This window comes from Semicossyphus pulcher, unplaced genomic scaffold (genome assembly GCF_022749685.1).
Source record: "Semicossyphus pulcher isolate SPU_LCO1_2020_fin unplaced genomic scaffold, fSemPul1.0.p SCAF_11, whole genome shotgun sequence".
In the NCBI taxonomy this organism is placed as follows: Eukaryota; Metazoa; Chordata; class Actinopteri; order Labriformes; family Labridae; genus Semicossyphus; species Semicossyphus pulcher.
In genome coordinates, this window is record NW_027211615.1 from 26,175,668 (window position 1) to 26,200,000 (window position 24,333).

Sequence of the window (24,333 nt, forward strand, 5' to 3'; positions counted from 1 at the left end):
ACCGGCTCTCACAGTCTGCCTCCAGGCCTTTCCCCCTCATTTTGATACAGTTCCAGCAAATGCTCTGATTAAAAAGCTATTGACCCAAACTGTTTCACTTTCCCACCAGCACAGACTGTGAAATACCAAGCATCTAAGCATAGTGTACTCTGTTTTTTTTTTTTTAATTACAGCTCCACCAAGCGTGCTTTAAATGCAGCATGAGGATGTAGCCGGCCTTTGCTCGGCTCAGCAGCATGAAAAGACCAAGAGCTTCCTTGGGCGAGGCCGGAGGGCTGCAGGCCCAGCCATTAGGCTGCATCCCTGAGTAGAACTAAAAGCAGTTAGCCTACCATAGCTAGCAAATTTATTCACAACAAAAGCAAAAGTACAGCAATGTTTAGAACAGATCACTATTATAGACTCCAGTGTTGTGATGATGGAAATATTAAACAAATTTGGCTGGCTGGTCGTGGTCAGTTAATTATCAGTTACCCGCTTCATCCTGTTGCTGGGTAACAGCGTCCAGTGAAAGTTTGGAGCATGTCTGTATATGAGGCACTTCAGACAGATGTTTGGACACATCGCTCGTGTTTCCGCCCTAACAAGTAAAAGTGTTGTTGCACTTCTGGAAACGAGCATCGTCGGCATCAACTGGTGAAGTGTAACCACACTTTTGAACGTTCACTTCTCTCTGCCTTCGTCACAAGCAGGATCTCTTGTGTGTGTGTGTGCACGCGTGTGTGTATGTGTGTGCACACTGTAGGGTGTGTGAGAGCAAGCTGCCCCCGCCCCTCGCACACAGGCTCCGAGAGGGAGATCTCTCTGCTGGATTGGAATACGTATCATAGCTGAATGTCTTAATCTTATTGCAAATTAGAAACGGTTGGTGAGATTAAATGTGCAAGATAATGTTTTTGTAGCAATAAAACCCTTTTTTTTAAAAAATGTCTCCAGTACCGAAAGCAGAAGTGACATCACGTTCAGATCATGCTTGTTCTGAGCTCAGGGCTGGTTTGGTTATTGAATGATGGACGGAAATCAAGTAAATGGATTTGTGATAGAAGCGTAGCAGCGATACAGAGCCTCTAAAATCCGTCATTATTAAGAAGAATAAGTTTTAATTGGAATTACCTCAATGAGCTCAGGCATTCCCCAGGCTTTGTGCTTCTTTTCAGGGAGCGAGTAGCCCACAGCTGCGTGACGGATCTCATGAGTGTGTTTCAGTAACAAGATTTTCTTTAATCAGCCGGACACTAATGGTTAAGGGCTGTATGGTATTTTGGATATACGCTTTTGTTCCTATAAAAAACGATTTGCACTGGCCATGGGGTACTTGGCTGAAGAAATCACACAAAGGGGCACACTATAAGGAAAGGTTTGAGAACCGCTGAGCAAGAACAAGTCCTGGAAAAGAATCTCACGTAACGAGTGGAAACCTAAAAATCATGGTGTAAAGAATTAATTTGAGCATGTTCCTCTCTGACCTCCATTGTTGCTCCAGACTTGAACTTTTCCAGGTCAGCTTTGGCTCCGACCCGACTGTGTCCACATTGTCTTATCTGTGCACACAGGCAAAAACAGTTCAAGTTCTTCTGGGTGAAAGTGCACCGTGCCCTGCGGCTCTCTGCTCAATATTAATGCCCAGCTCCGGCTGCACGCCTCCCAACTCCCAACCAGACAACTCTCTGCTCTACGGGCCTTACAGTCCAATTACATCAGCTCTCTCCCAGGCTTTGTTTCCAGGCCTCTCTCTCTGTCTGTATATGTATCTGTACATCTGTATATCTGCAGTCCCCTCTGATGTCTTTTTGATGTCAGACTGCTGCTTTTAAGGGCTAATACAGCAGGCCTGTCGCCCCACCATGTCCAACCTGGCTTTGAAAAAGCAGGAAAAGTTGGTGCGTGTGTCTCCGTATGTGTGTGCAGTCTGGCTTTGGAGATCTGAGGGTTCCCTTTTTTTTTGTAGCAGACAGCAGCTTGACAGGTAGCTTTGTTTAACACTTGTGCTACACACCGTCTAAAAGGTCTTTGTTCTCCACTCAGCTCGTCTGTCTGGCTGCCGCTCTTCCTAACACATCCTCTCAGTCTTTCTTTTGTTTTTCAACAAGACTACTAAAAACAATCAAATACGTCGTTTTCCAACTGCCTACAAGATATTAAAATACATGTGAAGCCCAACGACAGGAAAACACAAGTCATGATTGTGGCATCCAAGAACTCAAGAGTGGTCGTGGTTAAGTTGGTGAAAGATGTTTAAATTTAAATTCATGTTGTCATTAAAGTTGGATCTCTAAATTGGCAATTATTTGCAACTCTCAACTTTATAGAATATGTTGGTGTATCACAAAATTGAGCCATTCAAATAACAGAAACAGAATTGAAGCGTTGATACAATTTTCATATAAAGAGAATTATTCGTTTTCTACTTTTCGATACTTTTCCCACCAAAATTAGCGCGCTGACGCAGGTTTTTCAGACCTGGGAAGACACGCTAATAAATGTAGATTGTCTCTTTTCCCATTGTCAGTGAAGTGTACTCCTTTCTGTCCCTTTTCTGCTGCGTCACCGTCTGACGTCACAAACACGCCGGAGACAATAGAGCGCACAAAGAACTTACTTTATACTCTTTTGTAAGCAGCATGGAGGCCGGTGAAGATGTTACAGGTCTTTATTGTGTCTATTCTTCTCTCAGTCTGTTCATCAAACTCAGCGCCAACAAATTTGGAACGATGTTCGAACGCTGCTCGGACGGAGACGGGCAGAATGCGTGTCATAACATCGCGCTGGTAAGGGGATGGAGATTAGTGTGCCGACCCGGGTTTTGTGTTCCCATCAATGCCGATCGGAGCCAAGTCATTTGACCCGGGTCTGAATGCCGATTGTAACCTTTCCCACTGAGCAAAAAGACCTGTGGGAAAATGGCTATAGCAACCATTTGAACTGGGTGCCAAAGTTGACACATTGGTTGCCATGTTTTTAATAACTATTGCTGTAATATTCGACTGAAACTTGGCAGATGGGGCCGTAATAGATTCCACAAAAAGAATGCCCTTACAATCCAAGATAATGCAATAGTATTCACAATGCAGCACTTCTCTCTCATTAACCGATGAAGACGTGATGTTGGGAAGCTGAAGTTTCGACTTGCACGTTGATGCATTTCCAGCCCCATCAGTGAGCTGAAGTAACAGTAAAGTTTTGTGGCAGTAACAAAAATCTTCCAGTTTCCACACTCACAGACTTTGTGTACTTTTGGGAAATGATAGGTTGTTGATAATTAAAATTAAATTCCACGGAGCCGCAGTCTTTTCAAAACAGCCTGAAGGAAGAGGCACTAAATTCTGTAAGCCGTATTGATTCTGTTGCCTTTTGTCTAAATTTACCAGCCGTCTCCACAACAACTGTTCTCTGTAGACTCAATCTGTCACTTGTTAGATTTTCCTGCTCGTTTCTTTGTTGACACACGTTTTGAAGATATTTGGGTTCCCCGGAAAGAAGACAAAACTCACCCAGTTTAGTCTTCTCTCAAACGCACAGTGCTCCAGATCTTTTATTTTCTGGAGTTTAGCCTATTTAATGCACACATACATGAAACACTGTGGAAAGCCTCTGCACAGGTGAACATTTTATCAGTCAAACTGAACAGGCCAGCAGATATCTGGATAATTAATATCCTATATCAGGACCAAGACTATCTCCAGTCTATGTCCGATGAGCAACTTGAGACAGAAGAATGGAGTTACAGTTGGAAGACAGTGACTTGATTATCTGTACTTAAATGAAGATATCTTGCTTGTGCAACAAACAGCTAAATTGTCATCCAATGAAAGCCATGTGGTTCCTCACTGCATGTCTGTTTTCCGGCAGCAACCAAAGCATGCTCCAACATGATTGGTCCAATACTTCTTGGACTACAAATCGAAACTTCTGACACTCAAAAATATCATCCTTAGCCTACAGACTACTTTCATATTCAGATACCCGCTCATATTCGAGTCATCCCAGGTCACCTCCTCTCTCCTGGCAGTCGTCCTCAAGCAGCTTCCGGCGTGTTTAAAATCCCAAGTAAGGAGCAGGACGATGTGGGATTTTTCTGTTTCTGTGACACCAGTTCAGTCTGTCTTAGCTCTGCCTTGGGGTGTCAGATTCCGTCTCTTTACGCTCTTTGGTCTCGTTGAACAGTTTGAGTGAATATTTGACATTTCCCTTCAGATAAAAGCCTTCCAGGGTAGCAGCTCAGGCCTGTTCTCTGACAACACCGACTCTCCGCTGGGACCCTTGAATGGCACTTCACTTTACGCTCTCTCCCCTCGTACGCTCATTCAGTCTGATTCTTAGTCTCTCTTTCATTTCTACTTTTAGTCTGTTGTTTCAGGAAGTATATTCCTCTGAAATATTTATCCCTGTTCACATCAGTTAATATACTGAGGGCTATATTTGTCCTGCTACCCTTCCTGATAATTCCCAAAGCGGCTGCAGAAGTGAACAAACTGGCCAAGATGGAAAATATGTCCGTTGCACACTGAGCCTCCTTCCTGTCTTTACCAGCTGTTTCCAGCTAACTGAAGGGTGGCTCAGTAACTGATGCATCGGTCAACAAAATATGTGTCATTAATGTGGTAATGTATGTGTGTTGTATCGCTCTGGAGTTTGCCCTTGTCAAACACTCATCTAACACCGTTAAGCAGGTTAAGTGAAGTGCGCTGAGCAGGAAAACCATTATTTAAATTTTCCTTTGATCATGAACGTGTCAGCTTCCATTTTTATCATGTTGGGTTAATTATATTTCCATGTCACCTGCCTCCACGCCTATAAGCCCAGCTTTTGCAGCTCCTGCCCAATCACACGACTCTTTACCGGTGATCTTGCATACATTTTGCTGATATATGGAGGAATTTGATGCTAGGATGGATTCTCCAGAGCCTCCATTGATGTCAATATTATCTTTATGAAACAGCGCAAAAGTTATCTCCATTGTATGTTAATTTCCCCCATGCAGTCTCCTTTTTAAGCTGCTTGGCCCAGGTGCACACGTGCAGTTCTCTGTTCCTCAGCAGTTGCATTATTTCCTCTCTAAAGATGAAATCAAATATGAGCAGGAAGCAAAAATCCAATCACAAGAGGCCATCGGAGATGCATCTTCAAATCAGGTGTGAACTGTAGTATATCTCAGACAGACAAGACTTTAAATGACCCAAATAGTCGCCTGTAGGTAGTCTTGTACCTGATCTGGTATTAGCTGCATTGATGTGTAGCTGGACCAAACTGACAGGTATTGTAGAGGAGCATTAAACCCAACCTGCTGCTTGTTGCTCACATGGCACTTTCATCCCCCCAGCCCATCTAAACACACACTCCTGCCCCGTAACTTTCCTACCGAGGCGGCAATTTTCGATGTAAATTCACTTTCCCCGCTCCTCTTCATTTCCATAGCAGCACCGTCAAAAGAGCTGACTGTCAAAAGTGTGCCGAGTCAGCAGCGACCGAGCCACAGGAGAGGAGAGGGAATATTACCAGGACCTGATTCTCATTGCGTGTGCATGCATGCATGTGTGTGTGTGTGTGTCGCTATGCAAGAGCGAGGCAATGATTGCTAATATTGAGATGAAGGGTAAAGCCAGGGCATTCCCGTCTTCGAAGGCGTGTCTGCCTCTCTCGTCAAGTGTCCGTCAAAGTCAGGAAGGGTTTCTAGCAGGCCGACGAGATGAGTTTAGAAAGATCTGACATAAACTCCCTCAGTTTGATTGACATTATCTTGACAGGGGAAATGTTCTGTCCTGTGGGGCAAAGAAAGCAGACCTGATGAATATTTGCTTTAACTTTTAGATTAATTATCTTGTTGGATTTGTTTTCTAGCTCTGCGCTCCGGCTGCTGTGAAAGAGGTGACTTAAATTAAATTCTCAAGGCCTGAATTTGCATTATTCTTGGTATTACTGACCGAGTGTCAGGTCGACCCTCCCCAGAAAAGAAACACAAGTGGCCTCCATCACACATCAGTGGTTGGTCTACCAGAAAGAGCTGGATGAAGAGGTCTACTGTTGTCTCCAGGCCCGGAGGAGTCGTGAGGAAACAGTTCCTATGGCTGATCGATGACGACAGCGGAAGGAACTTTAAGAACAAGTGCAAATCTAAAGGTCCAGGAACTTTCAGGGCGGGGCCTGCAGTGCTGATCGTTTCTTCACCCGCCATGTTTAAAAGACTGCAGCTGCAAGCTCACTGTTATCACCATGCTTCGAGATTGTTTATCACCGTGCTTTAAGATAGAGTCAGAGAAGAAAGCCCGAGACAGATGGACCGTTGATGAGGTGCAGGCCTTGCTGAGCATTTTTGCGGAAGCGGACATCCATTCGGAATTGGAAACCACGACCCGCAACAAGAAAGTGTTCGCCAAGATTCTGCTTTTACATACGCATTGGCCTGATTTGCATAATCTTCCAGGGACTTAAGGCCGCTGTGGAAACGCTGGAACTAAAAGTTTTCTGATACTTTTGGTCGAAAAGCACCTTTAGAGTGGGATCCAAAAACACACCTTCATTTACCACATAGGTGCAGCCAAAGAGATCAAGACTGAGATCTTCCAAATTGCTGCTTTATACTCTATTATGTGATACTTTTAACTTAAAGTTTAGAACATTGCATGTTTCAGTAAACTCAGTCAAAATGTTGTCTGTAGCTCCTTTATAAGTACAATAGATACCCGTCTATCCATCACGAGAGGACACGAGGAATCAGGCCTTTCTCTAAACCTTCTATGAATGATTGGCGTTGGCGTGTGCGTTTGTGTTTCATCACTGCTGCCAGGTTTCTCCATCCACTGATTAACATTCAAACTGCTTCACCTGCTCTCTCTCTGGTTGTAGAGGGGCGATCAGAGTTTAATTATGCTGGACAGTAAAAGGTGTTCATGGGAGGCACATTCTGGTAAGACCCCCCCTTGGAAAACCACACGGACCCTCACAGGAAAAATTGAACTATTGGAATGAATCCATTCATGTGGTCCAGAGAAGCTCAGCGAACACCAGACTGTGGACGATTGGCCGGGTTACATTTGCCAGTATTTCCTTACCATTCCAATATATGTCACCTGTAAAAGCATTAGTTCTCCTGGTGAATATTCCACCCCGAGGGAAAAGGACACATTTGAATAGTACACCCCGGTGACTGTCAGCGATGTTTTCTCCTGAAGGTCGGAGGTGAACGTTCAGAAGCTGCTCTGCTGGTTCAAAGTATACTGCGTTATATCAGACATGTATGGAGACATGTACTGTGCTGGACAGTCTCTCCTCTTCTCTTGTGTGCGCCAAACCTTGTCTTCATCTTCCCTCTTCCTCTCTTGTCTCCTCTCTATATTTTCTTCTTTCCTCTCCCATCCATCCTTTCCTTTTGTCCTCTTCTCCTTTCCTCTTTCCTGTTATTTTTTTGTCTTTCCTCAGCTGTTGCCTGTCCTTTCCTTTCCCCCCTTTTTTTCTTTTTCTTCTCTCTCTGTTTTCATTTTAACTTCTGTCCTCTCCTTTCCTCTTCTTTCCTTTTTTCTCTTCCCTTTTCTCATTTCCCATCTACCCTTTTCTTTCCTTTCCCTCCATCTTTTCCTTTCCTATCCTTTGTCTCACCTCCTTCCTTTCCATTCCTTTTCTCTCCTTCCCTTTTCCTTTCATTCTCCCCTTCTATTCCTCTCCTTTCCTGTCCTTACCCCGTCTCCATCCCTTCACCTTGCGCTTCTCTCTATTTTCTCTCCCCTCTGTCTTTTCCTCTCCTCTCCTTAGACCCCCCTTCTCCTCCTTCCCTTATTGCTTTTGCTTATCTCTCCTTTTCCTCGCCCTCTCCTTTTTCCTTTCCCCTCCTTCGTCTCACCTCCTTCCTTTCCCTTACTGCCCTCCCTTTGCCCTCTTATTTATTTCCTCTTCTCCTCTCCCCTCGTACCGTATGCTCAGTTTTAATTATTACTAATTCGTCTCATCAAGTCGGTGTTTATTTTTCTGCCACCCTTCATCCTGTGTTTTCCCTCCCTGAAGCAGGTTATTAAACCCAGAGAGGCAGAGAGAGAGAGAGAGAGAGAGAGAGACTTTAACCGAGGGTGGAGTGGAGGACAAGAGCTACCATTCACACAACAGCAAGCTCCTTAACCACTGCAAGCTGTCACCTCCTCAGAGTGGCATGTGTGTGTGCGCGTGTGTGTGTGTTAGCTAAGCCTCTCCAATACAGCTGTCAGGGCAGCAGCCTGCAAACGTGCCTCACTCAGCTGAAACCCAGACAGTCGTGTGCTGGCTTCCTGTCTCCACATTTACTCTGCACTCGCTCAGTTTGCCTGCATATGGATTCATTACTATATGAATAGAAATATGAGGCTTCCAGGCACATTTTAATGCTACTTTAAAATAAAATACAATAAAGTTAAGGAACAATTTGGCACTTATAAACTCCTATTGAAGCCCCTTACCTTTTTTAAAGGCACTACTTGAAGCTATGTGCCTTTATGCTGCAAGAATCTGGCCTTAACATGACTTCTATACCAGCATGCATCCTTGATGGCACTTCTGAAGCATCCTTTGAGTGCTTTCTGCATGAAGGACTCTGCAGTATTTGGCTTTAGAAAGGAGGTTTTGATGCCACAAAATGAACATACAGTTCAGTCCAGAGAGAAACAGGTACATATACAGAGGGCTGGATGTTGTCACTGTCAGTGTAAAACTTTAAAGAAGCAAATCTGTAAGGAGGAGTGGAAAGATGACATGGAGGAGGATTGTAGAGTTTTGGGAAGTCTTCCGGGCTGACGGAGATGTCTGTAAAATGAGGAGGGAGTAGTTGACGGAGGGCAGAGGTTAGAAAAAGGGAGAAGGGGCCAGTGTGTCAGGATCCAGGAGCAGGAGGAGGTTGTCGGCCTGCAGCTCGCTCTGTCCCCACAGACGCTGCTCTAATCTGGGCCACATGTCCCGCAAGGCCTGCTGGGTGATTCATCTTAGTTAGGGAGCTGTCCATGAGACTCTCTGTGGACTGCAACACATAATCATACACACACACACACACACACGTGCGCGCACACACAGCCACCATTTCTGGTTAAAGAGCTGGAGCTGGAAACTTGATGGGGTGAACACACACCACATACTTTATATGTTAAACACCTTGTAGGGACCTTCTGCCTCCACCCCGTCACTGTGGCCACAATCTAACCTTCCTCCTATACGTGACTTTAACACTAATATAACGTTTAATTAATGTAATTTATCTTTGTAGGATCCTAGAAACAAGTGCCACTACACCTGTCAGCTAGGCTCCGTGGCATTATGGAAGGAAAACAGCAGGGTGGCAGAGTCAGGGCAGCCAGATGTTCCCAGAGCTGAGGCAGAAGGTTTAAAGAAGCCTGTAAGACTTTGCTGTGGAGCAAGAAAGTTGCTCAACAATTTAACCCTTAAAAACACAAGTCATAATATTCACAACTTTGGCTGATTTCTGCATGTTTGACCATCTCTCCTCTCAGATATCATCACATTTTAATCATCAGCCACATTGCTTTTAAGCTTGACAAATCACCATTACTTGATACGTTCACTTTGCTGACGCTGGGATCGGAACATTTGTGGCATGTTCCTTCAAAAAGAACTCACAACAAAATATCAATTAGGAAGAACATAATGAAACTGATTAATTGGATGATCATTTCAGCTCTAATTTAGTTTTTAAATGTCACCGTCCTGATTCATAATCATTCAGTATGGTCAGGGTAACAGGAACAAGTGAGTGGGTTGAGTTTGTTTTGTGAAACTCACAAGCTGAAAGTAATAATCTCGAAGAGTTTCATTTAAATACATTTCTGTTAAGTATCTGTCGCCGACTGAGGTAACACAACGGTGATTGAGCCTATGGCTCACTGATGAAAGTTTTGCATTTGCAGTGTTACAGACTGGATGTCTTGAAAAACTAACAAGCAGCGCCCAGTTAGTGACGCGTTTTCCATCAGCCAGCAGTGGTTGGTCTGCCAGAGAGGGTAGGCGGAGCTAAGCGGCTGCTTTTCCGCTCTCTGCAAGTGTTGCGAGTAAACAGTAATCTACTATGGCTGAACAAACAAAGAAAAGATGGATGACTACAGATACAACTTCAACAAGAAGTGAAAATCCAAAGAAAAAGAAACAAACTCGACGCTCAGATGAAGCAAACAGTCTGAAAAGGAAAGCGACCGTCAGCCAGGAAAATCAAGAGTTACAACCGGAGCAACCGTGGACGTCTGGGTAAATTGGGAAGTGTATTCCTGCGATTACCGTTTATTGCCAAGGTGCCGCCAAAGAGAACGAGACTGAAATCTTCAGGATCGATATCTTTAACTTTAAAGTCAGATTGGATACAGGCGTCCAAAGCAGGGTCCAAAATGACCACCCGCCAAATGAAAAAAATAAAATCAATAAATATGTATTTGTAATTTTCATGACGATAGTTTCCTTCAAAAAGGTCAGGTGATGGGATTTTAGTTTAGTTTTAATCAACATTGTTAACTGCAGTTTTGTGACCGGTTAAATATTTTGGCTCGTAAATTATTTCAGGTTACCAGCACAAAGTGAATTGAGGACCCTGGCCCAGAGTACTGTACTGCATGTATCTCTGTACACTAATGCTGACCATGTTATAGTGTTGAAAGCTCTGGAAAATCGAAATGGGAGGAGTTTAATCAAGAGTTGTTGTCTTCAAACTGTAATGTTTAACTGACAGCATTGGAGGACATAGAAGTATTCATTAGGTCACCTTATCGTCATCTGTACGTCACAGTAACAAACTTCCTGTACTTGTGAGAGTTTCCATCAAGGATTTTACGATGTTATCTTTTCCCGCTTCCATTTTAATTTGTCTGGATAATTGGGGTACACGGGGGATTTGTTTACACCCTGTCTAATTATTAATGTGTTTGTGTTGTTTGCTCTGCTGGAGTCCATTTAATTGATTCTGCTGGGTCCCGACGTCTCACTAACTCAGCTGGTGAGATCTGTATTTTCACCAAATAACTATAGTGAGACAAAGTTACAGACAAGTTGATTTAGTGTTTTCTGTACGAGCATGGTTGACGTACTCCTTTCGGGAAGATCGATTGAACTCTCTGTGAGCGTTAATATTTAATGTGTCAGCAGAGGACGGTGGATGTCCTTTACGTCTTCATTCTGTTTCTGTTTCTCTGCCGTCTAAATTTAAATCTCTGTTCTCACAAGAAGAAGAAACAAAGTGAGTAAGAAGGCCTGTGTTGTGTTTAACGCTCCACCGACACCTGGCCTCTTCACATTGTTGACAGTCGTGAGGACTAATCTATACCCTGTGGAAACACATCAGTCATGTTTGTGCTCTATCGACTTATCTGATGTTCTCACTTTCCCTCGCTTACTTTCACTCAATTTAGCGACCTACTACAGTAAATATCCCACACACGGCCTCTGGAGAACTTGTCTGGACTTCATTATCACATATAGATGCGTTGAGGTTTCTGGTCTCTCTGCACGAGCGGTTATTCTAGAAACACACGATGCACTTTGAGACACTAAAATCTGCTGCTTTCTATTGAATGTGTTGTGCGGTTGAAGTTGTTTCTGCTGCTTCTTATTTTCTTTGTTCTGGAAATATCTCGAAACCTAAAACTAACCTTCTAATCTTAATCCTGGGTTGACCCGAAACCAAAATAGCAGCCTTAAAATACCACACAACGACGGTGTAACCGACCCGAATGTCTCGAAAGTTCATACAAACACACTAATTACACACACAAGAAAACAGGGCCTCACAGGCGAACTCCCTGAGGGAACACGTTGCATGTACAGTAACTGCATCTTAAATACACTTCTTTTTTCCCTCCTCCTTTCCCATTTACTCTTCCTATCTCTTTAAAACACGCTTTTATTCTCTTTCTGTGGATTAAATGACTTCAGGGAAAGCAGCCACAATGGGCCAAACTTCCAGGGGAATAAACGTAAAGCAAATTGTCTTCTTTTTATCTCTCTCCTTTCTCTTTTCATTCCTCATCTCCGGAGCTTAACCGGTCCTGTTGTGTCTCTTTGTCATTTCAATTAAATGTGAATCATTACTTTTTATTCTCTTTTTGTTTTGTTTACTGCGTCCGTCCGTTGTCTTTAACGTAACTTTTCAAACTTGCAGTAAACTTTATTCTTTCAAACTGAAGCCAACAGTTGATATTTTGTTGTATATTTAATGTTTTTTAGTTCTTGTATGAACACAAATATTTAACAATTCTTTTAGATTTGCTGTAAACAACACTCCCCTGAAATGACTTATTCAGACGTGCCTGTCGGGAATCTGAGCATTACTGTAAGCCTCACTCAAATCAGTCAGCATTTAGGGTATTATTAATGCAATACTACATTTATGAACTTATATATGGATACAGTATCCATAAGTATCTGATAATGGGCCAATATGTAAGTGAGCAGGTTGTTTCTCTCCGCTGTTTTCAACTCTTCTTTTTCTTCCTCTGTAAACAGACCGACGTCAAATTTACCGGCCTTCTTTCAGCGGATTGGTATGATTACAGTTAGTCCTCCGGATTGTGTGATTAGAGCAGAATCCCTAGCAACGGTCTGTTATTCATAGCAACGGTCTGTTATCGAGAGGATCTTAAATTTCCCTTACATTGAATTATTTTTAAAAAAAAGTAACCAACCAGTGCTGTCCTGTGGGAAAGCTTTGTAATTGTTGCACTGTTTTAAACACATATTTTGCATTTCTTTCCTGCACGTTCTCCTCACCCAGCTACAATTACATCTCCTGAAACACTGACATGAAGTGAGGTGATGGTCAGACACGTCGTTAGTCTTCAATGGACGAAGTCCAGTCTTATATTTTAAAAGATTTAATCTGTCTTTTAACTGAGCTTTCTTTTTTATCTGTTTAATTATTTATTAAATCTTACCTTCTTAGTCTGGTTTTTAATTGAGCTTTATTTATTTATCTATCTACAGCTACAGTGGTAGAGTTCAGATGGAAACAAATATGCCTTCTGCAGGGTACGTGAACACAATGTAAGCAAACTGCAGGTCTTTGATCTGTGGTGTTTATTTCTGTAGAGTTACGTTCAACACTTAAAGCTTCCAAATATGAAATCATTACTAACCAACATTACCCAACAAGACGACAGCAAGATGTTCTCCCTGTTATTGCTTCATGAAATGTCTTCCATTATATTGCCACAAACATTACAAGGACTATCACAACACGATATGTACTTAGGGTAACATTAGTTATTTGAATAGTACACAAGCTCCTTCTCCCTCTGTGAACATTCTGGCAGTAAAAACAGTTGATGATGGCAACAGATACCAACAACCAGAGATTTATCCAGCTATCTCAGTTAACACACACACAAAAAAAAATCATTAAAACAGTTTATTTTCCTGATGGATACGTCTGTCAGGAGCACCCAGGTGTGAAATGTGATTATCAACATCAGTTTTTACAAATTACATCAGCCACCAGCTTCCTGTGTGTGTGTGTGTGTGTGTGTGTGTGTGTGTGTGTGTGTGTGTGTGTGTGTGTGTGTGTGTGTGTGTGTGTGTGTGTGTGTGTGTGTGTGTGTGTGTGTGTGTGTGTATGTGTGTGTGTGTGTGTGTGTGTGTGTGTGTGTGTGTGTGTGTTGAGTGTGTGTTCCTCACTTTCTGTATAATTCAGTTGCTTATTAAAGCTTGTTGGCAGTTTGCTTGATGGCCTTGGACACAGGGTGTGTTTAATTTATACTTCTGTGCGTCCCTGCGAGTGATTTTATTCTCCCCCTCAGTGTGCTCCTGGCATTATTAAAGGCATTAATCACTGGGATCCGACGCCTTGTTACTGCACTTTCCTGCCCCCACAGCGCAGCACCAAACACACACACACACACACACACACACACACACACACACACACACACACACACACACAGAGGAGTGATTTGGTGTCACCATGAGTCCTGGCGTGGAAATGTCGTCTCTTGTAGGTCTTGTCTGAAAGATGGAGATAAAAGAAACAGATTGTGTGTGTGTGTGTGTGTGTGTGTGTGTGTGTGTGTGTGTGTGTGTGTGTGTGTGTGTGTGTGTGTGTGTGACAGTATGTTTATCTTTGACATACTTTATCGTGTCATTAGATGAAAGTCTTGCAGATAATCCATTCTACTTGGAGATGTGTTGACTTTTAGATCTACATTGTTCATGCAAATTTCTCCAATATCCGCAATATGTGTGTCATTGTTCGATCATAACATTAATTTCATTACATGTCTCTTAAGTGTAGCGAGTTGTACTGCACTTATACACTGTCTGGCCCCCCAAAAAGTCCCCACCTGGATTAAACTAAGCAAATAGATAAGAGCCTTCCGTTGGAAAATGACTGCAGTGACTAATACGTTTCCGCTGGCAACAAGTTATTTAACCCTAACAGTGAGTAGCTCTCTTTTCGAAAACAACCATGTGGGAAGCCATATCCTGTGGTCGTGGAAAAGATGTGACTCGTTGCCACCATTCGTCGGGCTCAAGTTGTGAGAGAGTGGTTCAGGGAGCAGGAGACATCATTTTCACACATGGATGTGCTGGAGAGGACTTTACGCAGTGGCCCGACTCTCCCATCATCAATACAAGATCTTGGTGAATGCAACTCTGGTCGGACATAGATGTTGTGACATTGCATAAGCTTATCAAAACGATGCCACAGCGAATGCGTGCCGTAATCAAAGCTAAAGGCGGTCCAACGAAATATCAGACTGTGTGACTTTTTTGGCCAGGCAGTGCATAATGGTAAATGGACTGCACTTACATAGCGCTTATCTAGTGTTCTAGTTATCTACATGTCACAGTCGCCCTTTCACACACACATTCATAGACTGATGGTAGAGGCTGCTATGCCAATCTCCAATCTGTATTTTACCTTTTTACGCTCTTTCATAAGCTGATGGCGATGCCTTCGGGAGCAATTTGGAGTTCAGTGTCTTACCCAAGGACACTTTGACATGCAGGAGCTGGGGATTAAACCGCCAACCTTCCAATTGGGAGACGACCGCCTCCACTACTGAGCCACAGCCGCCTCGATATTTGGGTGCTAAAACCCAGTGGAGTTTGTTCTCTGAGAGAGTTAAAAAGAAAAGTTTAAGTACACCTTAAGTTAGAGTCCATAAGACAATTTATCTCTTTAACTTTTTGCTGAGAATAATTCTTGAACTTAATTTGGTTTTTCTTCAACCTGCATTAGTTAGCTGTCTGTCTCTTTAGTCCTGACTATGGCAAAGATTCTTTTATATCTGGCCAATATTGCAGTATGTAAATGAAACTAACCAAATGAACAGTGCAGGTGTTAATTACGTGCAGAAGACTGGAGACTGTCTGGATGTTTCTTCTCAACCACAATTGTCATTCCTACATGTATTCCCATTCCACATTCTCGTGCGTCTCACCCTAACCTTTCCCTGCCTCTGACATTTGAAGGAAAAGGTGTCGAGCTGCCAAACTGTTGTGACAAGTAGCCTCCCGAGCTTTTTCTTCTCCACAAATCTTTTCCTCCCCCCTGCCCCCGTCTCTCACACCCTGCTGGGCGGTAGATCCTTTGGGAACAGAGCTGCCAGCGTGCTGACACAGAACATGCTACTGTACCACCTCTATGTGGATTTTAGTGATTTTGAGTAGACTGATGAAAAGAATATGTACAGTATATTCAATACAGTGAGTGCAACGTGTAAAAGCGCTATATAAGTACAGTCCATTGACTTAAAACAGGCATTAAAAAAGGCTGAGTGCATCAAAAGTCTGCGATAAAACCTTTCACATGTTTATTGTCGTAGTTAACAGAAGAACTAAAACAGCCTTTTCAGTGGACAGCAGCAGGAGCACATGAGGTCAAGCTCCTGAATCCTTGGCAGTAGTGCCATTCAGTCCACCTGTCTTGTGCCAAATCCCACTCTATCCTTACTGCTTCACTAAACCAGCGCCAGAAGCCGAATCTGGAAGTACTTCACTTTTACAGGCAACAAAATCAGACACCTAAGAGACACCATAACCCTTCAGCTGTAAGCGCCTGAGAGCTGTCCGGTCAGATATGTTCACACAACAGCTTAGAGAGGGAAATGGAACGAATAACACTTGTAGCTGATATCATGCAAAAGCAAAAGATGGTTTAGTATGCAGCAGGGCAGACATGTTACAAGTCAGACTAAGGCAAATACCATGGTTAGCACGAGTTAGAAAGTTCAGCAATCCACAGTGGATGGATGGATCGATAGATAGATCGATAGATGGATGGATGAATGGATGGATAGACGGGCTAGAGGATGAATGGATGGATGAATGGATCAATAGATAGATAGGCTAGAGGATACATGGAAAGGTATGTGGATAGATGGATAGACAGGTGGATGGATAGCTAGATGGATAGACAGGTGGATAGATGGATAGACAGATGAATGGTTGGATGAAAAGATAGGCGGATAGATGGATAGACAGGTGGAAAGACAGGTGGATGGATGGATAGACAAGTGGATGGTAGGTGAATAGACGGATGGATGATAGACGGATGGGTCAGTGGGTAGATGGACGGATGGATGGATAGACAGAAGGGTAGGTGGACAGACAGACGGCAAACAGACGGACAGATGAATAGATGGATAGATACTTTATTGATCTCAAGGGAAACTGAGGTAGCATTAACATGGCAGTAATTACAAATACTGCCACTGATAACAAAAAATGCACCCATCAAGAAAAATAAATTTCATAAGCGACCTTTGACCCAAAAAACAGACACTGTTTATCACATCCACACTGAAAAGAATGTTAAGAACCCGTGTTTGTCACTGTTTGGCCATGTGAAACGACTCCATACAGGTTTGTGTGGAGGTCAGAAATCGGGAAGACAAAGATCAAAAGTCCTGCTGACTCTTTAATAGAAACTCAGTGTTATAAGACATCATCAGCCGGTTCTGTCCAGGCCTCACATCCCGGTCTGTTTGCTCTTTTGCTCTTGTTTTACGGATGACTGCTTGTGGATTTATTTAAAGCAACATCAAACCTCTGCACACACCGGTGATTCCAAGTGGAATAGAGGTTAGCTTTTGAACTTAACTTCTCCAAAATTGAATGAACTGATGTCAGAACACTGAAATAGACACCACATGCTGGTGTTTACCAGCTCAGTATGTGATCTGTTATTCTCACAGGAATGAGAAAAAGTCAAACATCAAACGTTGGTGAGTCCAGCTCTGTCCTGATGGATCGGTGACTCACTTCTTTTTAGGAGAAGTTTACTTTCAACTTTTAGAGAAGTTTTTTTTTTTCCTGTGTAGAGAATAGATATGGAGCCAATACTTTGCTTTACAGAGCTTTCTTTAACCAGTCAGTCTGGGCTGTCGTGCAGGAATAACATATTTTCATAGTGCAATTATTCAGCCCATTTAGTTTCCACAGCTGTAATTATTGATGTTCAATCAGATGTAGGCTAATTCCTTCTGGTAAATCAGCCTGATATGTGTTTTGTTGAAACGTTAAACTTCAAATGTTTACATCTTTCTTTGTGCCGGGTTTTCCTTCATCTCCAGATTTAATACTAAACATTGCATTTTGTTTTTTTCTGTAGGCCTACTTTAAGCCCTGTTTGATATGTTTCACTGTAAGGCATCTTATAATTACATTTAATAGTGCGAGTGACCTTCCCAAAAAAACAAAAGAGGGATAGAATTTCTGTAATTTTCTTCAAATTACAGATGGAAAACATCAATGTAGCTGCGAGCAGCAATAAGGCGAGAGAACGATATTGGCAAAAGATAAGAAGGACAAAAGTAAGAAGATGGGAAAGAAGGAAAGCCTGAAACAAAGAAATAAATCAAGTTGCAAGGAGGGAACAAATTCTACTTATTTCGTTCTTTTCATGAGGAACATGATTCCTAATTTGAGTCAAACTTTTTAATGAATTTAACCTTAACCTTTAACTCTGGTTGTGTAGATGCTCTTGTCAGATGTCACCCTCAGCTGGTGCTGCTTGTGCGAGAAAATGTCCTTTTTCTGATATTATTTTTACATTAAGGGTAACATTTATGATTCCCTTCAGTTGCCTCTTTCTTTGGGCGCATTGGGAATTTAATTTGGTTTAAAATTTGGTGAAAACAAATTTTTATAATTCACTTTTCAGCCATGTTTCCTGCAAAAATATCCAACGTTTGCTGGATCCAGCTTCTCAAATTTGAGACGCCTCGAGGCATCGATGCTTTTCCTTCTCTTTTATGGTAGTGAGCTGAATATCTTTGCGGTTTAAGACTGTTGGTTGAATGCTTAGCAATTAGTTGATAAGCAAAAAGCTGGATGGTTGTTACATTAATCCATAACGAAAATGATAGCTGTCGTAGCCCTATAACAGTTTTTATTCCTTGGTTTCCAGGGGCGGATCCAGACTTTTTTGACTGGCGTGGCCCAGCTGGGGCACTGACTTATGCAGGGGTGGCATGAAATGTGTCCACACAAACACATGAATGAATAGCGTTTAATCAACCCTTCCTTCTAAGCTTAAATCCTTAAGTACTCAAACAGAAGATGTGTGGTCAGAGTAACAGTTTAAAGCACTAAATGAAATGTGCCACATTGAAATGGAAAGAAAGCTACGATTAGCCTGTTGCAAGTCCCGCCTCTGACAAGGTAAATAGCCAATCCTAGTTTAGGATTTTTGGGTGGCCAATCAGATCTCAAGGGGGGCCCAGGCCACGCCTCTGGATCCGCTCCTGTTGGTTTCCCTCCAGTTGACATAAGGTTTAAGTTGTCAGGTGTCATCATTCACATGTTCTTATAACAACCAAACTATTATTGAGTGAAGTGTCTGATGCTGAATGTTGCTGCCGTCTACAAATTGTGCTCCAGAGAATGATTTGACTTCTGTTGTCGGCTGCTGTGTCTTTCTTTGGGCTGGTAAAGAGAATGTGAAATGCTGTCTCTGCGAGGAGAAACATGTTGTAATGAGGTGCCGTCTCTCTCTTTCTTCCTCAGGTGTACCGTAGAAAGGCTGTGGAGCTCGGTGAAAAGCTGCTGCCAGCCTTCAAAACGCCCACTGGCATTCCCTGGGCTCTGCTTAACCTCAAGAGGTACAACACACACGCCAGCACACACACACTTTGTCTCACAGCGGTCCACTCTGGTGGTATTTGAGGCAGCAGGTCTGTTTTCATGATTTGATACTTTAAAGAGCTCTTTGGTCTGAGGCTTGATGTAAGCCGGGCGAACACAGGCTCCTTTTATTCCCCTCACACGCACCGAGATGTTTTAGTTTTACGTGACAGAGCCGACTTGTCAGACAGATGCCGTTCGCTTTTTTCGTCCAGGACTACGTGCCAGCGGCTGCCTCTCAAACTAAGCTAACACTCAAAAGACAAACCAAAAGTTTCTGCGCACTCAGACAAGGTTAAAGGCCACAGTCAGCCTTTATTAACACTCGGCGACACTCAGTGAAGGGGCTGCCTCTGGGTCTCACTGCTCCACATGCAGACACGCTGACAGTTAGAGACAGAGATGTAGAGCCACTGTGTTGTTCCCATACAAATCCTCCAACACTTACATGTTGAGAAAGATTCAGCCTGATTGTTGACGCGGTTCTTTTTTATCTTTATGTCTTAAAGTCCTTTAATGTAAAGCTGCTTTATTTGATTAAAACACAGCCTAATTATGATGGATGTGTTGGATGTACTGTTTAAAAGGAAATTAAATGTGGAGGAGGACAAACCAGATACTGCCATTGTCCACATTTTCATTATTAGATGAAATTAGTCATCACATGTCTTTATTAACCTTCATTAGTGTTTTTATCAACAGACACATATTAAGAAACATAAAAGGATATTAGCCGAGGAGCTGTAGTAGAGCTGAATTAAAGAGCTAAGTAGATTGTGGCGATGCAAAGCTACGCAGAAGGCTGCTTTTTTACACAAGTAAGTTAATTACAGTAGATTAGTCATTATTAGGCTTTGTAAACCAAGCTGTGATGCTCTGCTACATGTAAAAACAAAGGTAGATTTGTGCATGTATCTGACAAACATATGCTGTAACAACATCAATATAACTTTAATAGACCCATATCAGCTAACTGATTTGTCGCAGTGTTCAAAAAGGTAAAAAAAAACCAAGGCAATCATGAAAAAACAAAAATAAAAAACCCTGATTTATCATGAAAATGCTAAAAACACTGACAGGTCATGTTGAATAACAAGCTGAGTAACAACCCGCGTGTAGTGGCACAAACGGCCTTCTGCAAGGTGTGATATATTGGTATATAGATAATAAGTAATCGGGCTGAAAGCTAATGATTGGTTTCTTTATCCCTTAAATTATGTATAAATTGTACACACATACATTTATGTCATTTATATCATATTCTATAAACTGTCCAAAATCGTTAAATGGGAAGCTGTTATGGTCATTTAAAGCGTAATTTTTCACTCTGTGATACCTGTGGAGTAGCTTAGCATAATTTACAGTTAAAAAAAAACATTTTTCTCACACTGGTGCTCTTTGCAGTCCCTTGTACAGCCTCTGCCTAAAACGACTCCCCCGTCCCTACAAGCACACTTTCTCCTGACTGGCCAGCTCTCTGAAGCCTGCCGAGGCTGCACTTTGTGACATCACAAAGTGCAGCGTGTAGAAAAAACGGCGTGAAACCTGACGTTCACAAGAGCCTGCAGACTGAGCTGAGAAGCCTGGGGATTACTCCAACATACTTTTACCTACAGATTTAAAACTTCCCCCACGTTTAATTTGGACATCCAACATTGTAACATACATTGTAACTAAATGGGAAACAGCATGAGACGCCCTCTTTAAAGATACAATTCATTACCTAAATCTTACAGTAACAAATTTTCCTCTTTAAAAGCAGGAATCCTTCAGCAGTCGCTGCTTGACAATCATGCCAACTTAACCTCATCAGAGTAGATCTGATTGACTAAACTAAATAACTTCTTAAAAAGTCCAACAAAACATTCATGTCTTACACCCAGAACATCGAAACCATGAAGAGGGTCTGCCGTCGTTGCGGTCTAGTTCCTCTGTCAATCACAGGTGATGAGTGGAGCACTTTTTATCCCCCGTTTTCTTTCTCTCTCTTTCCCCAGAGAGAGACTCGACACTCTGCTGTTTGTCAGACGTTAATTAAAAGGCAGGTTGTCCTGACGATAAACGCGCTGTGACAAATTAATTTTCTTTCTGTCTCTATGGGTGAACGGACTCTGCACCCCTGCCATCCTCCTCTCTGGAGGGAGAAACACCCCAGGGAGAGACTATGTGTGTGCACGTACGTGTGTGTGTGCGCATGCATGATCCCCTGGAGGCCTGAACAGATTGGTGGTGATGATGACTTTACCTGCATGAGTGAGCTATGATAGCTTGAAAGCACACACACACACACACACACACACACACACACACACACGTGACTAACATCCCTGCACACACACGCTTACACATAGTGCCATGCACACATTACAGGTACACACGTAGTAACTTCTGCACCACTGAGCAGGAACTTAAACTCCTATTTCCAACTAAACATTTCCTATTTGTATGTGACATGTTCACATGAGACAGAAAAACATCAGTAGGAGAGTTTTTCTAGAACAAACCAGTAATTAGCTGAAATGCTTTTCAGTTCCACCTACTGGTTCCTGGAAACGACTTTGGAGGAGCAGAATTTAGACCTGCTGCGCTTTTGCCTAAATTGGAGGTTACACATGCACCAGTGCACATGCATGGTGTTCACAACATATCTGACTGGAACAATCACATACAAGCTTCATGAAAGAGCAGTGATACAGCTGAAAGCTCATGATGGGAGTTGAACTTTACCAAGGATGGAACACTGGAATGGTTTTAGGTGACTCTTAGTGCTCTGGGATTAGGTAAGGTTACTGTATCTAGGTCTGGTGAAAACAAGTGTAGATCTAAGCTGAGGAGCAATTTAAACATGCAAACGACATGTATATAACTCGGGGCTGTCACCTCACAGTTAGAAGGTTCCTGGTTCGAACCCCGGTTCAGACGTAGTGGGGTCTTCTGTGTGGACTTTGCACGTTCTCCCCTGTGCATGCGTGGGTTCTCTCCGGGTACTCCGGTTACCTCCCACAATCCAAAGACATCGGCTCGTTGGTGACACTAAAATTGCCCGTAGGTGTGAGTGTGAAAGGTTGTCTGTCTGTATGTGTCAGCCCTGTGATTGATTGCCGATGTCCAGTGACACCTCCAGCCCCCCCATGACCCTAACCAGGGTAAGCAGTATAGATAATGGATGGAATGATGGACTCAGACTTTTCTTTGATTTGTATTTCTTTTTGTATTTCATTGCATTCAGGCGTTTCAGGTCTTTTTGCCTCACAATATAACACCAATTTCAAGTGCTATACATCACAAACCTTCTGTTGTTATCAAAATGTAGACTTATACCCACTAGCTATCTACAAAGGAACACAAAGTCCAATAATCTGTCTTTCTGTATGACTGAACCAGTATTATAACAGTTGTATAATTCTGTTACTTAGTCATTCTGGTTCCCCTGTCTCAGGGTCCTTGGGGTTTTGGTTAGAAGTCTTTGGCTCACACAAGCTTGAACAGATTTCACATTTTGTTCTTTGACATAAAAAGCCCAGTGAATATCCCAACAGTGAATTAAAACTTTTTGCGTGTGTCTTTAAAAAGGATGCTCAGTGGTGATGATGTTGAAGTCACCACACCATGATGTTTGATTATAGCCAAATGTTAGCTCTTTACTGCTGGAGATTGCATTTACACTTTAGGAAAAGTGTTGAGGTTATATTACTGATCAAAATGTTTAAGTATCAAATTAAGGGATGGCAAGATGTTAGTTTCCACTGGAAGAATCCTTTTGGCTTTTTGAGGATGTAACAAGGGCAATGCTAACTTCCAGGTTATCTGTGCAGCACTGTGTGGCTTTCATAAATGGTCTGTCTACATTTTAGGATAAACAAACCGTCTCACCATCTTTCTAAAGTCTGCTATGTTTTATTCATAGAGGAGGAGACTGATAGGAACAGATCAAAAGTTCTCATAACTGGGTGGTTGCAAAGAAACATCAGTGACGTACTTTTGAAGCAGTGTAGTTAGAAGCTGTTAGACTGCCGATGTAACCTTGACCCACATTGAGGCAGAATAAATCAGTACAAAACACTCACAGACCCACTTGCAAATGAGGCCCAATTATCATCTCTCCCTTCATCCCCATTTCTCCCCTCTCTCTTTTACTCTACTTCATTTTTAAAAGACCTTTTTTCTCCTGTATTCCCTCTCCGTCCTTCCTCAGTCCATCCATCTTGCCTTCAGTGACCCAGTATCTAAATTCTGTTTCAGGACATGGTATTGTAGGTCCACTCGGCTTCACGGCCTTGTTCTCTTTATTCCCTCTCTCCAGTGTTTTTTCAAAAACAAACCCTGCAGCGATCTAAAAAGCCCAGGAGGAGGCACGAGAAACAAGGCCACAGTTTAAAACAAGTTATTTGTCATACACCAAGTAAACCTCGTTTGCTCAATAGTTCTTTGATCATTTTAGAGAATAAGATAAATGTCTGAAGGTCCAGGATGAGCTCCAACTCCACTCAAGTTTGCAGATTGTATAGACACATTAACAAAACATTTTTGGTAAAGTATATATCTTGCATGCATTTTACATTTTCACCATCTGAATAAACCCTTGCATTCACATGCTCATTGCATGACCCCATTTCTTGAGCTGTGAAGTAATTCTTTTAATTTCAATGTTTTCAGGAGCTGTAAGTGGTCATGTCAAGAAAACGTTAAAGAAAGAGCTTATAAATAGTTTTAGGTGTCTTTAAGAGGACAGCAATTAAGGTAACAACCTTATAGCGATTATAGCGGTACTTGAATTAAAAACACCAACCGAACATTTACTTTCATCCGCATGGTTTCTCGATATTGTGACATCAACTCGACAAGTCAGGCACCAAAGTTCTCTGAATTTCCGAGTTGTTTTTCCAACATCAGTGGACGTTTATCTGAATTTTCCAAGTCTTCAACTCATTTATTCACTTATCCCGACACCACATGAATGTGGGGTTAATCCGCAACAGGGTTCGGCGTGGTTTGGCGTGTGCTTTGCTGCAACTTAGAACACACCCAACAGTGATGTCACAGGGCCCTAGAGTACACCTGTATATCACTACAGCAACCACCAGACAAGATTAGCAAGTACTTTTATCATTATCGTTGGCAAATGTTTGAGTCGTCTTCAAAGTGGACCCTACTTGTAACATGGGTTCACACTGTGGTCGCTGATTTAAGTTAAGAGAGAGGAAATACACGCACTAATAAAATAACGAGCACCAGTTAAAGACCAGTAACAAACCAGCATGA

General features: G+C 42.4%; 1 protein-coding gene across 1 annotated transcript in view; it reads left to right on the forward strand.

The window, feature by feature from the left end:
- man1a1 (mannosidase, alpha, class 1A, member 1) overlaps positions 1 to 24,333 on the forward strand; it is a 163,631-nt gene that overhangs the window by 101,346 nt on the left and 37,952 nt on the right. The window contains exon 5 of the mRNA XM_069655905.1: positions 18,955 to 19,049. Within this exon, the coding sequence (XP_069512006.1) occupies positions 18,955 to 19,049 (95 nt within the window). The remainder of the gene's footprint in view (positions 1 to 18,954; positions 19,050 to 24,333) is intronic.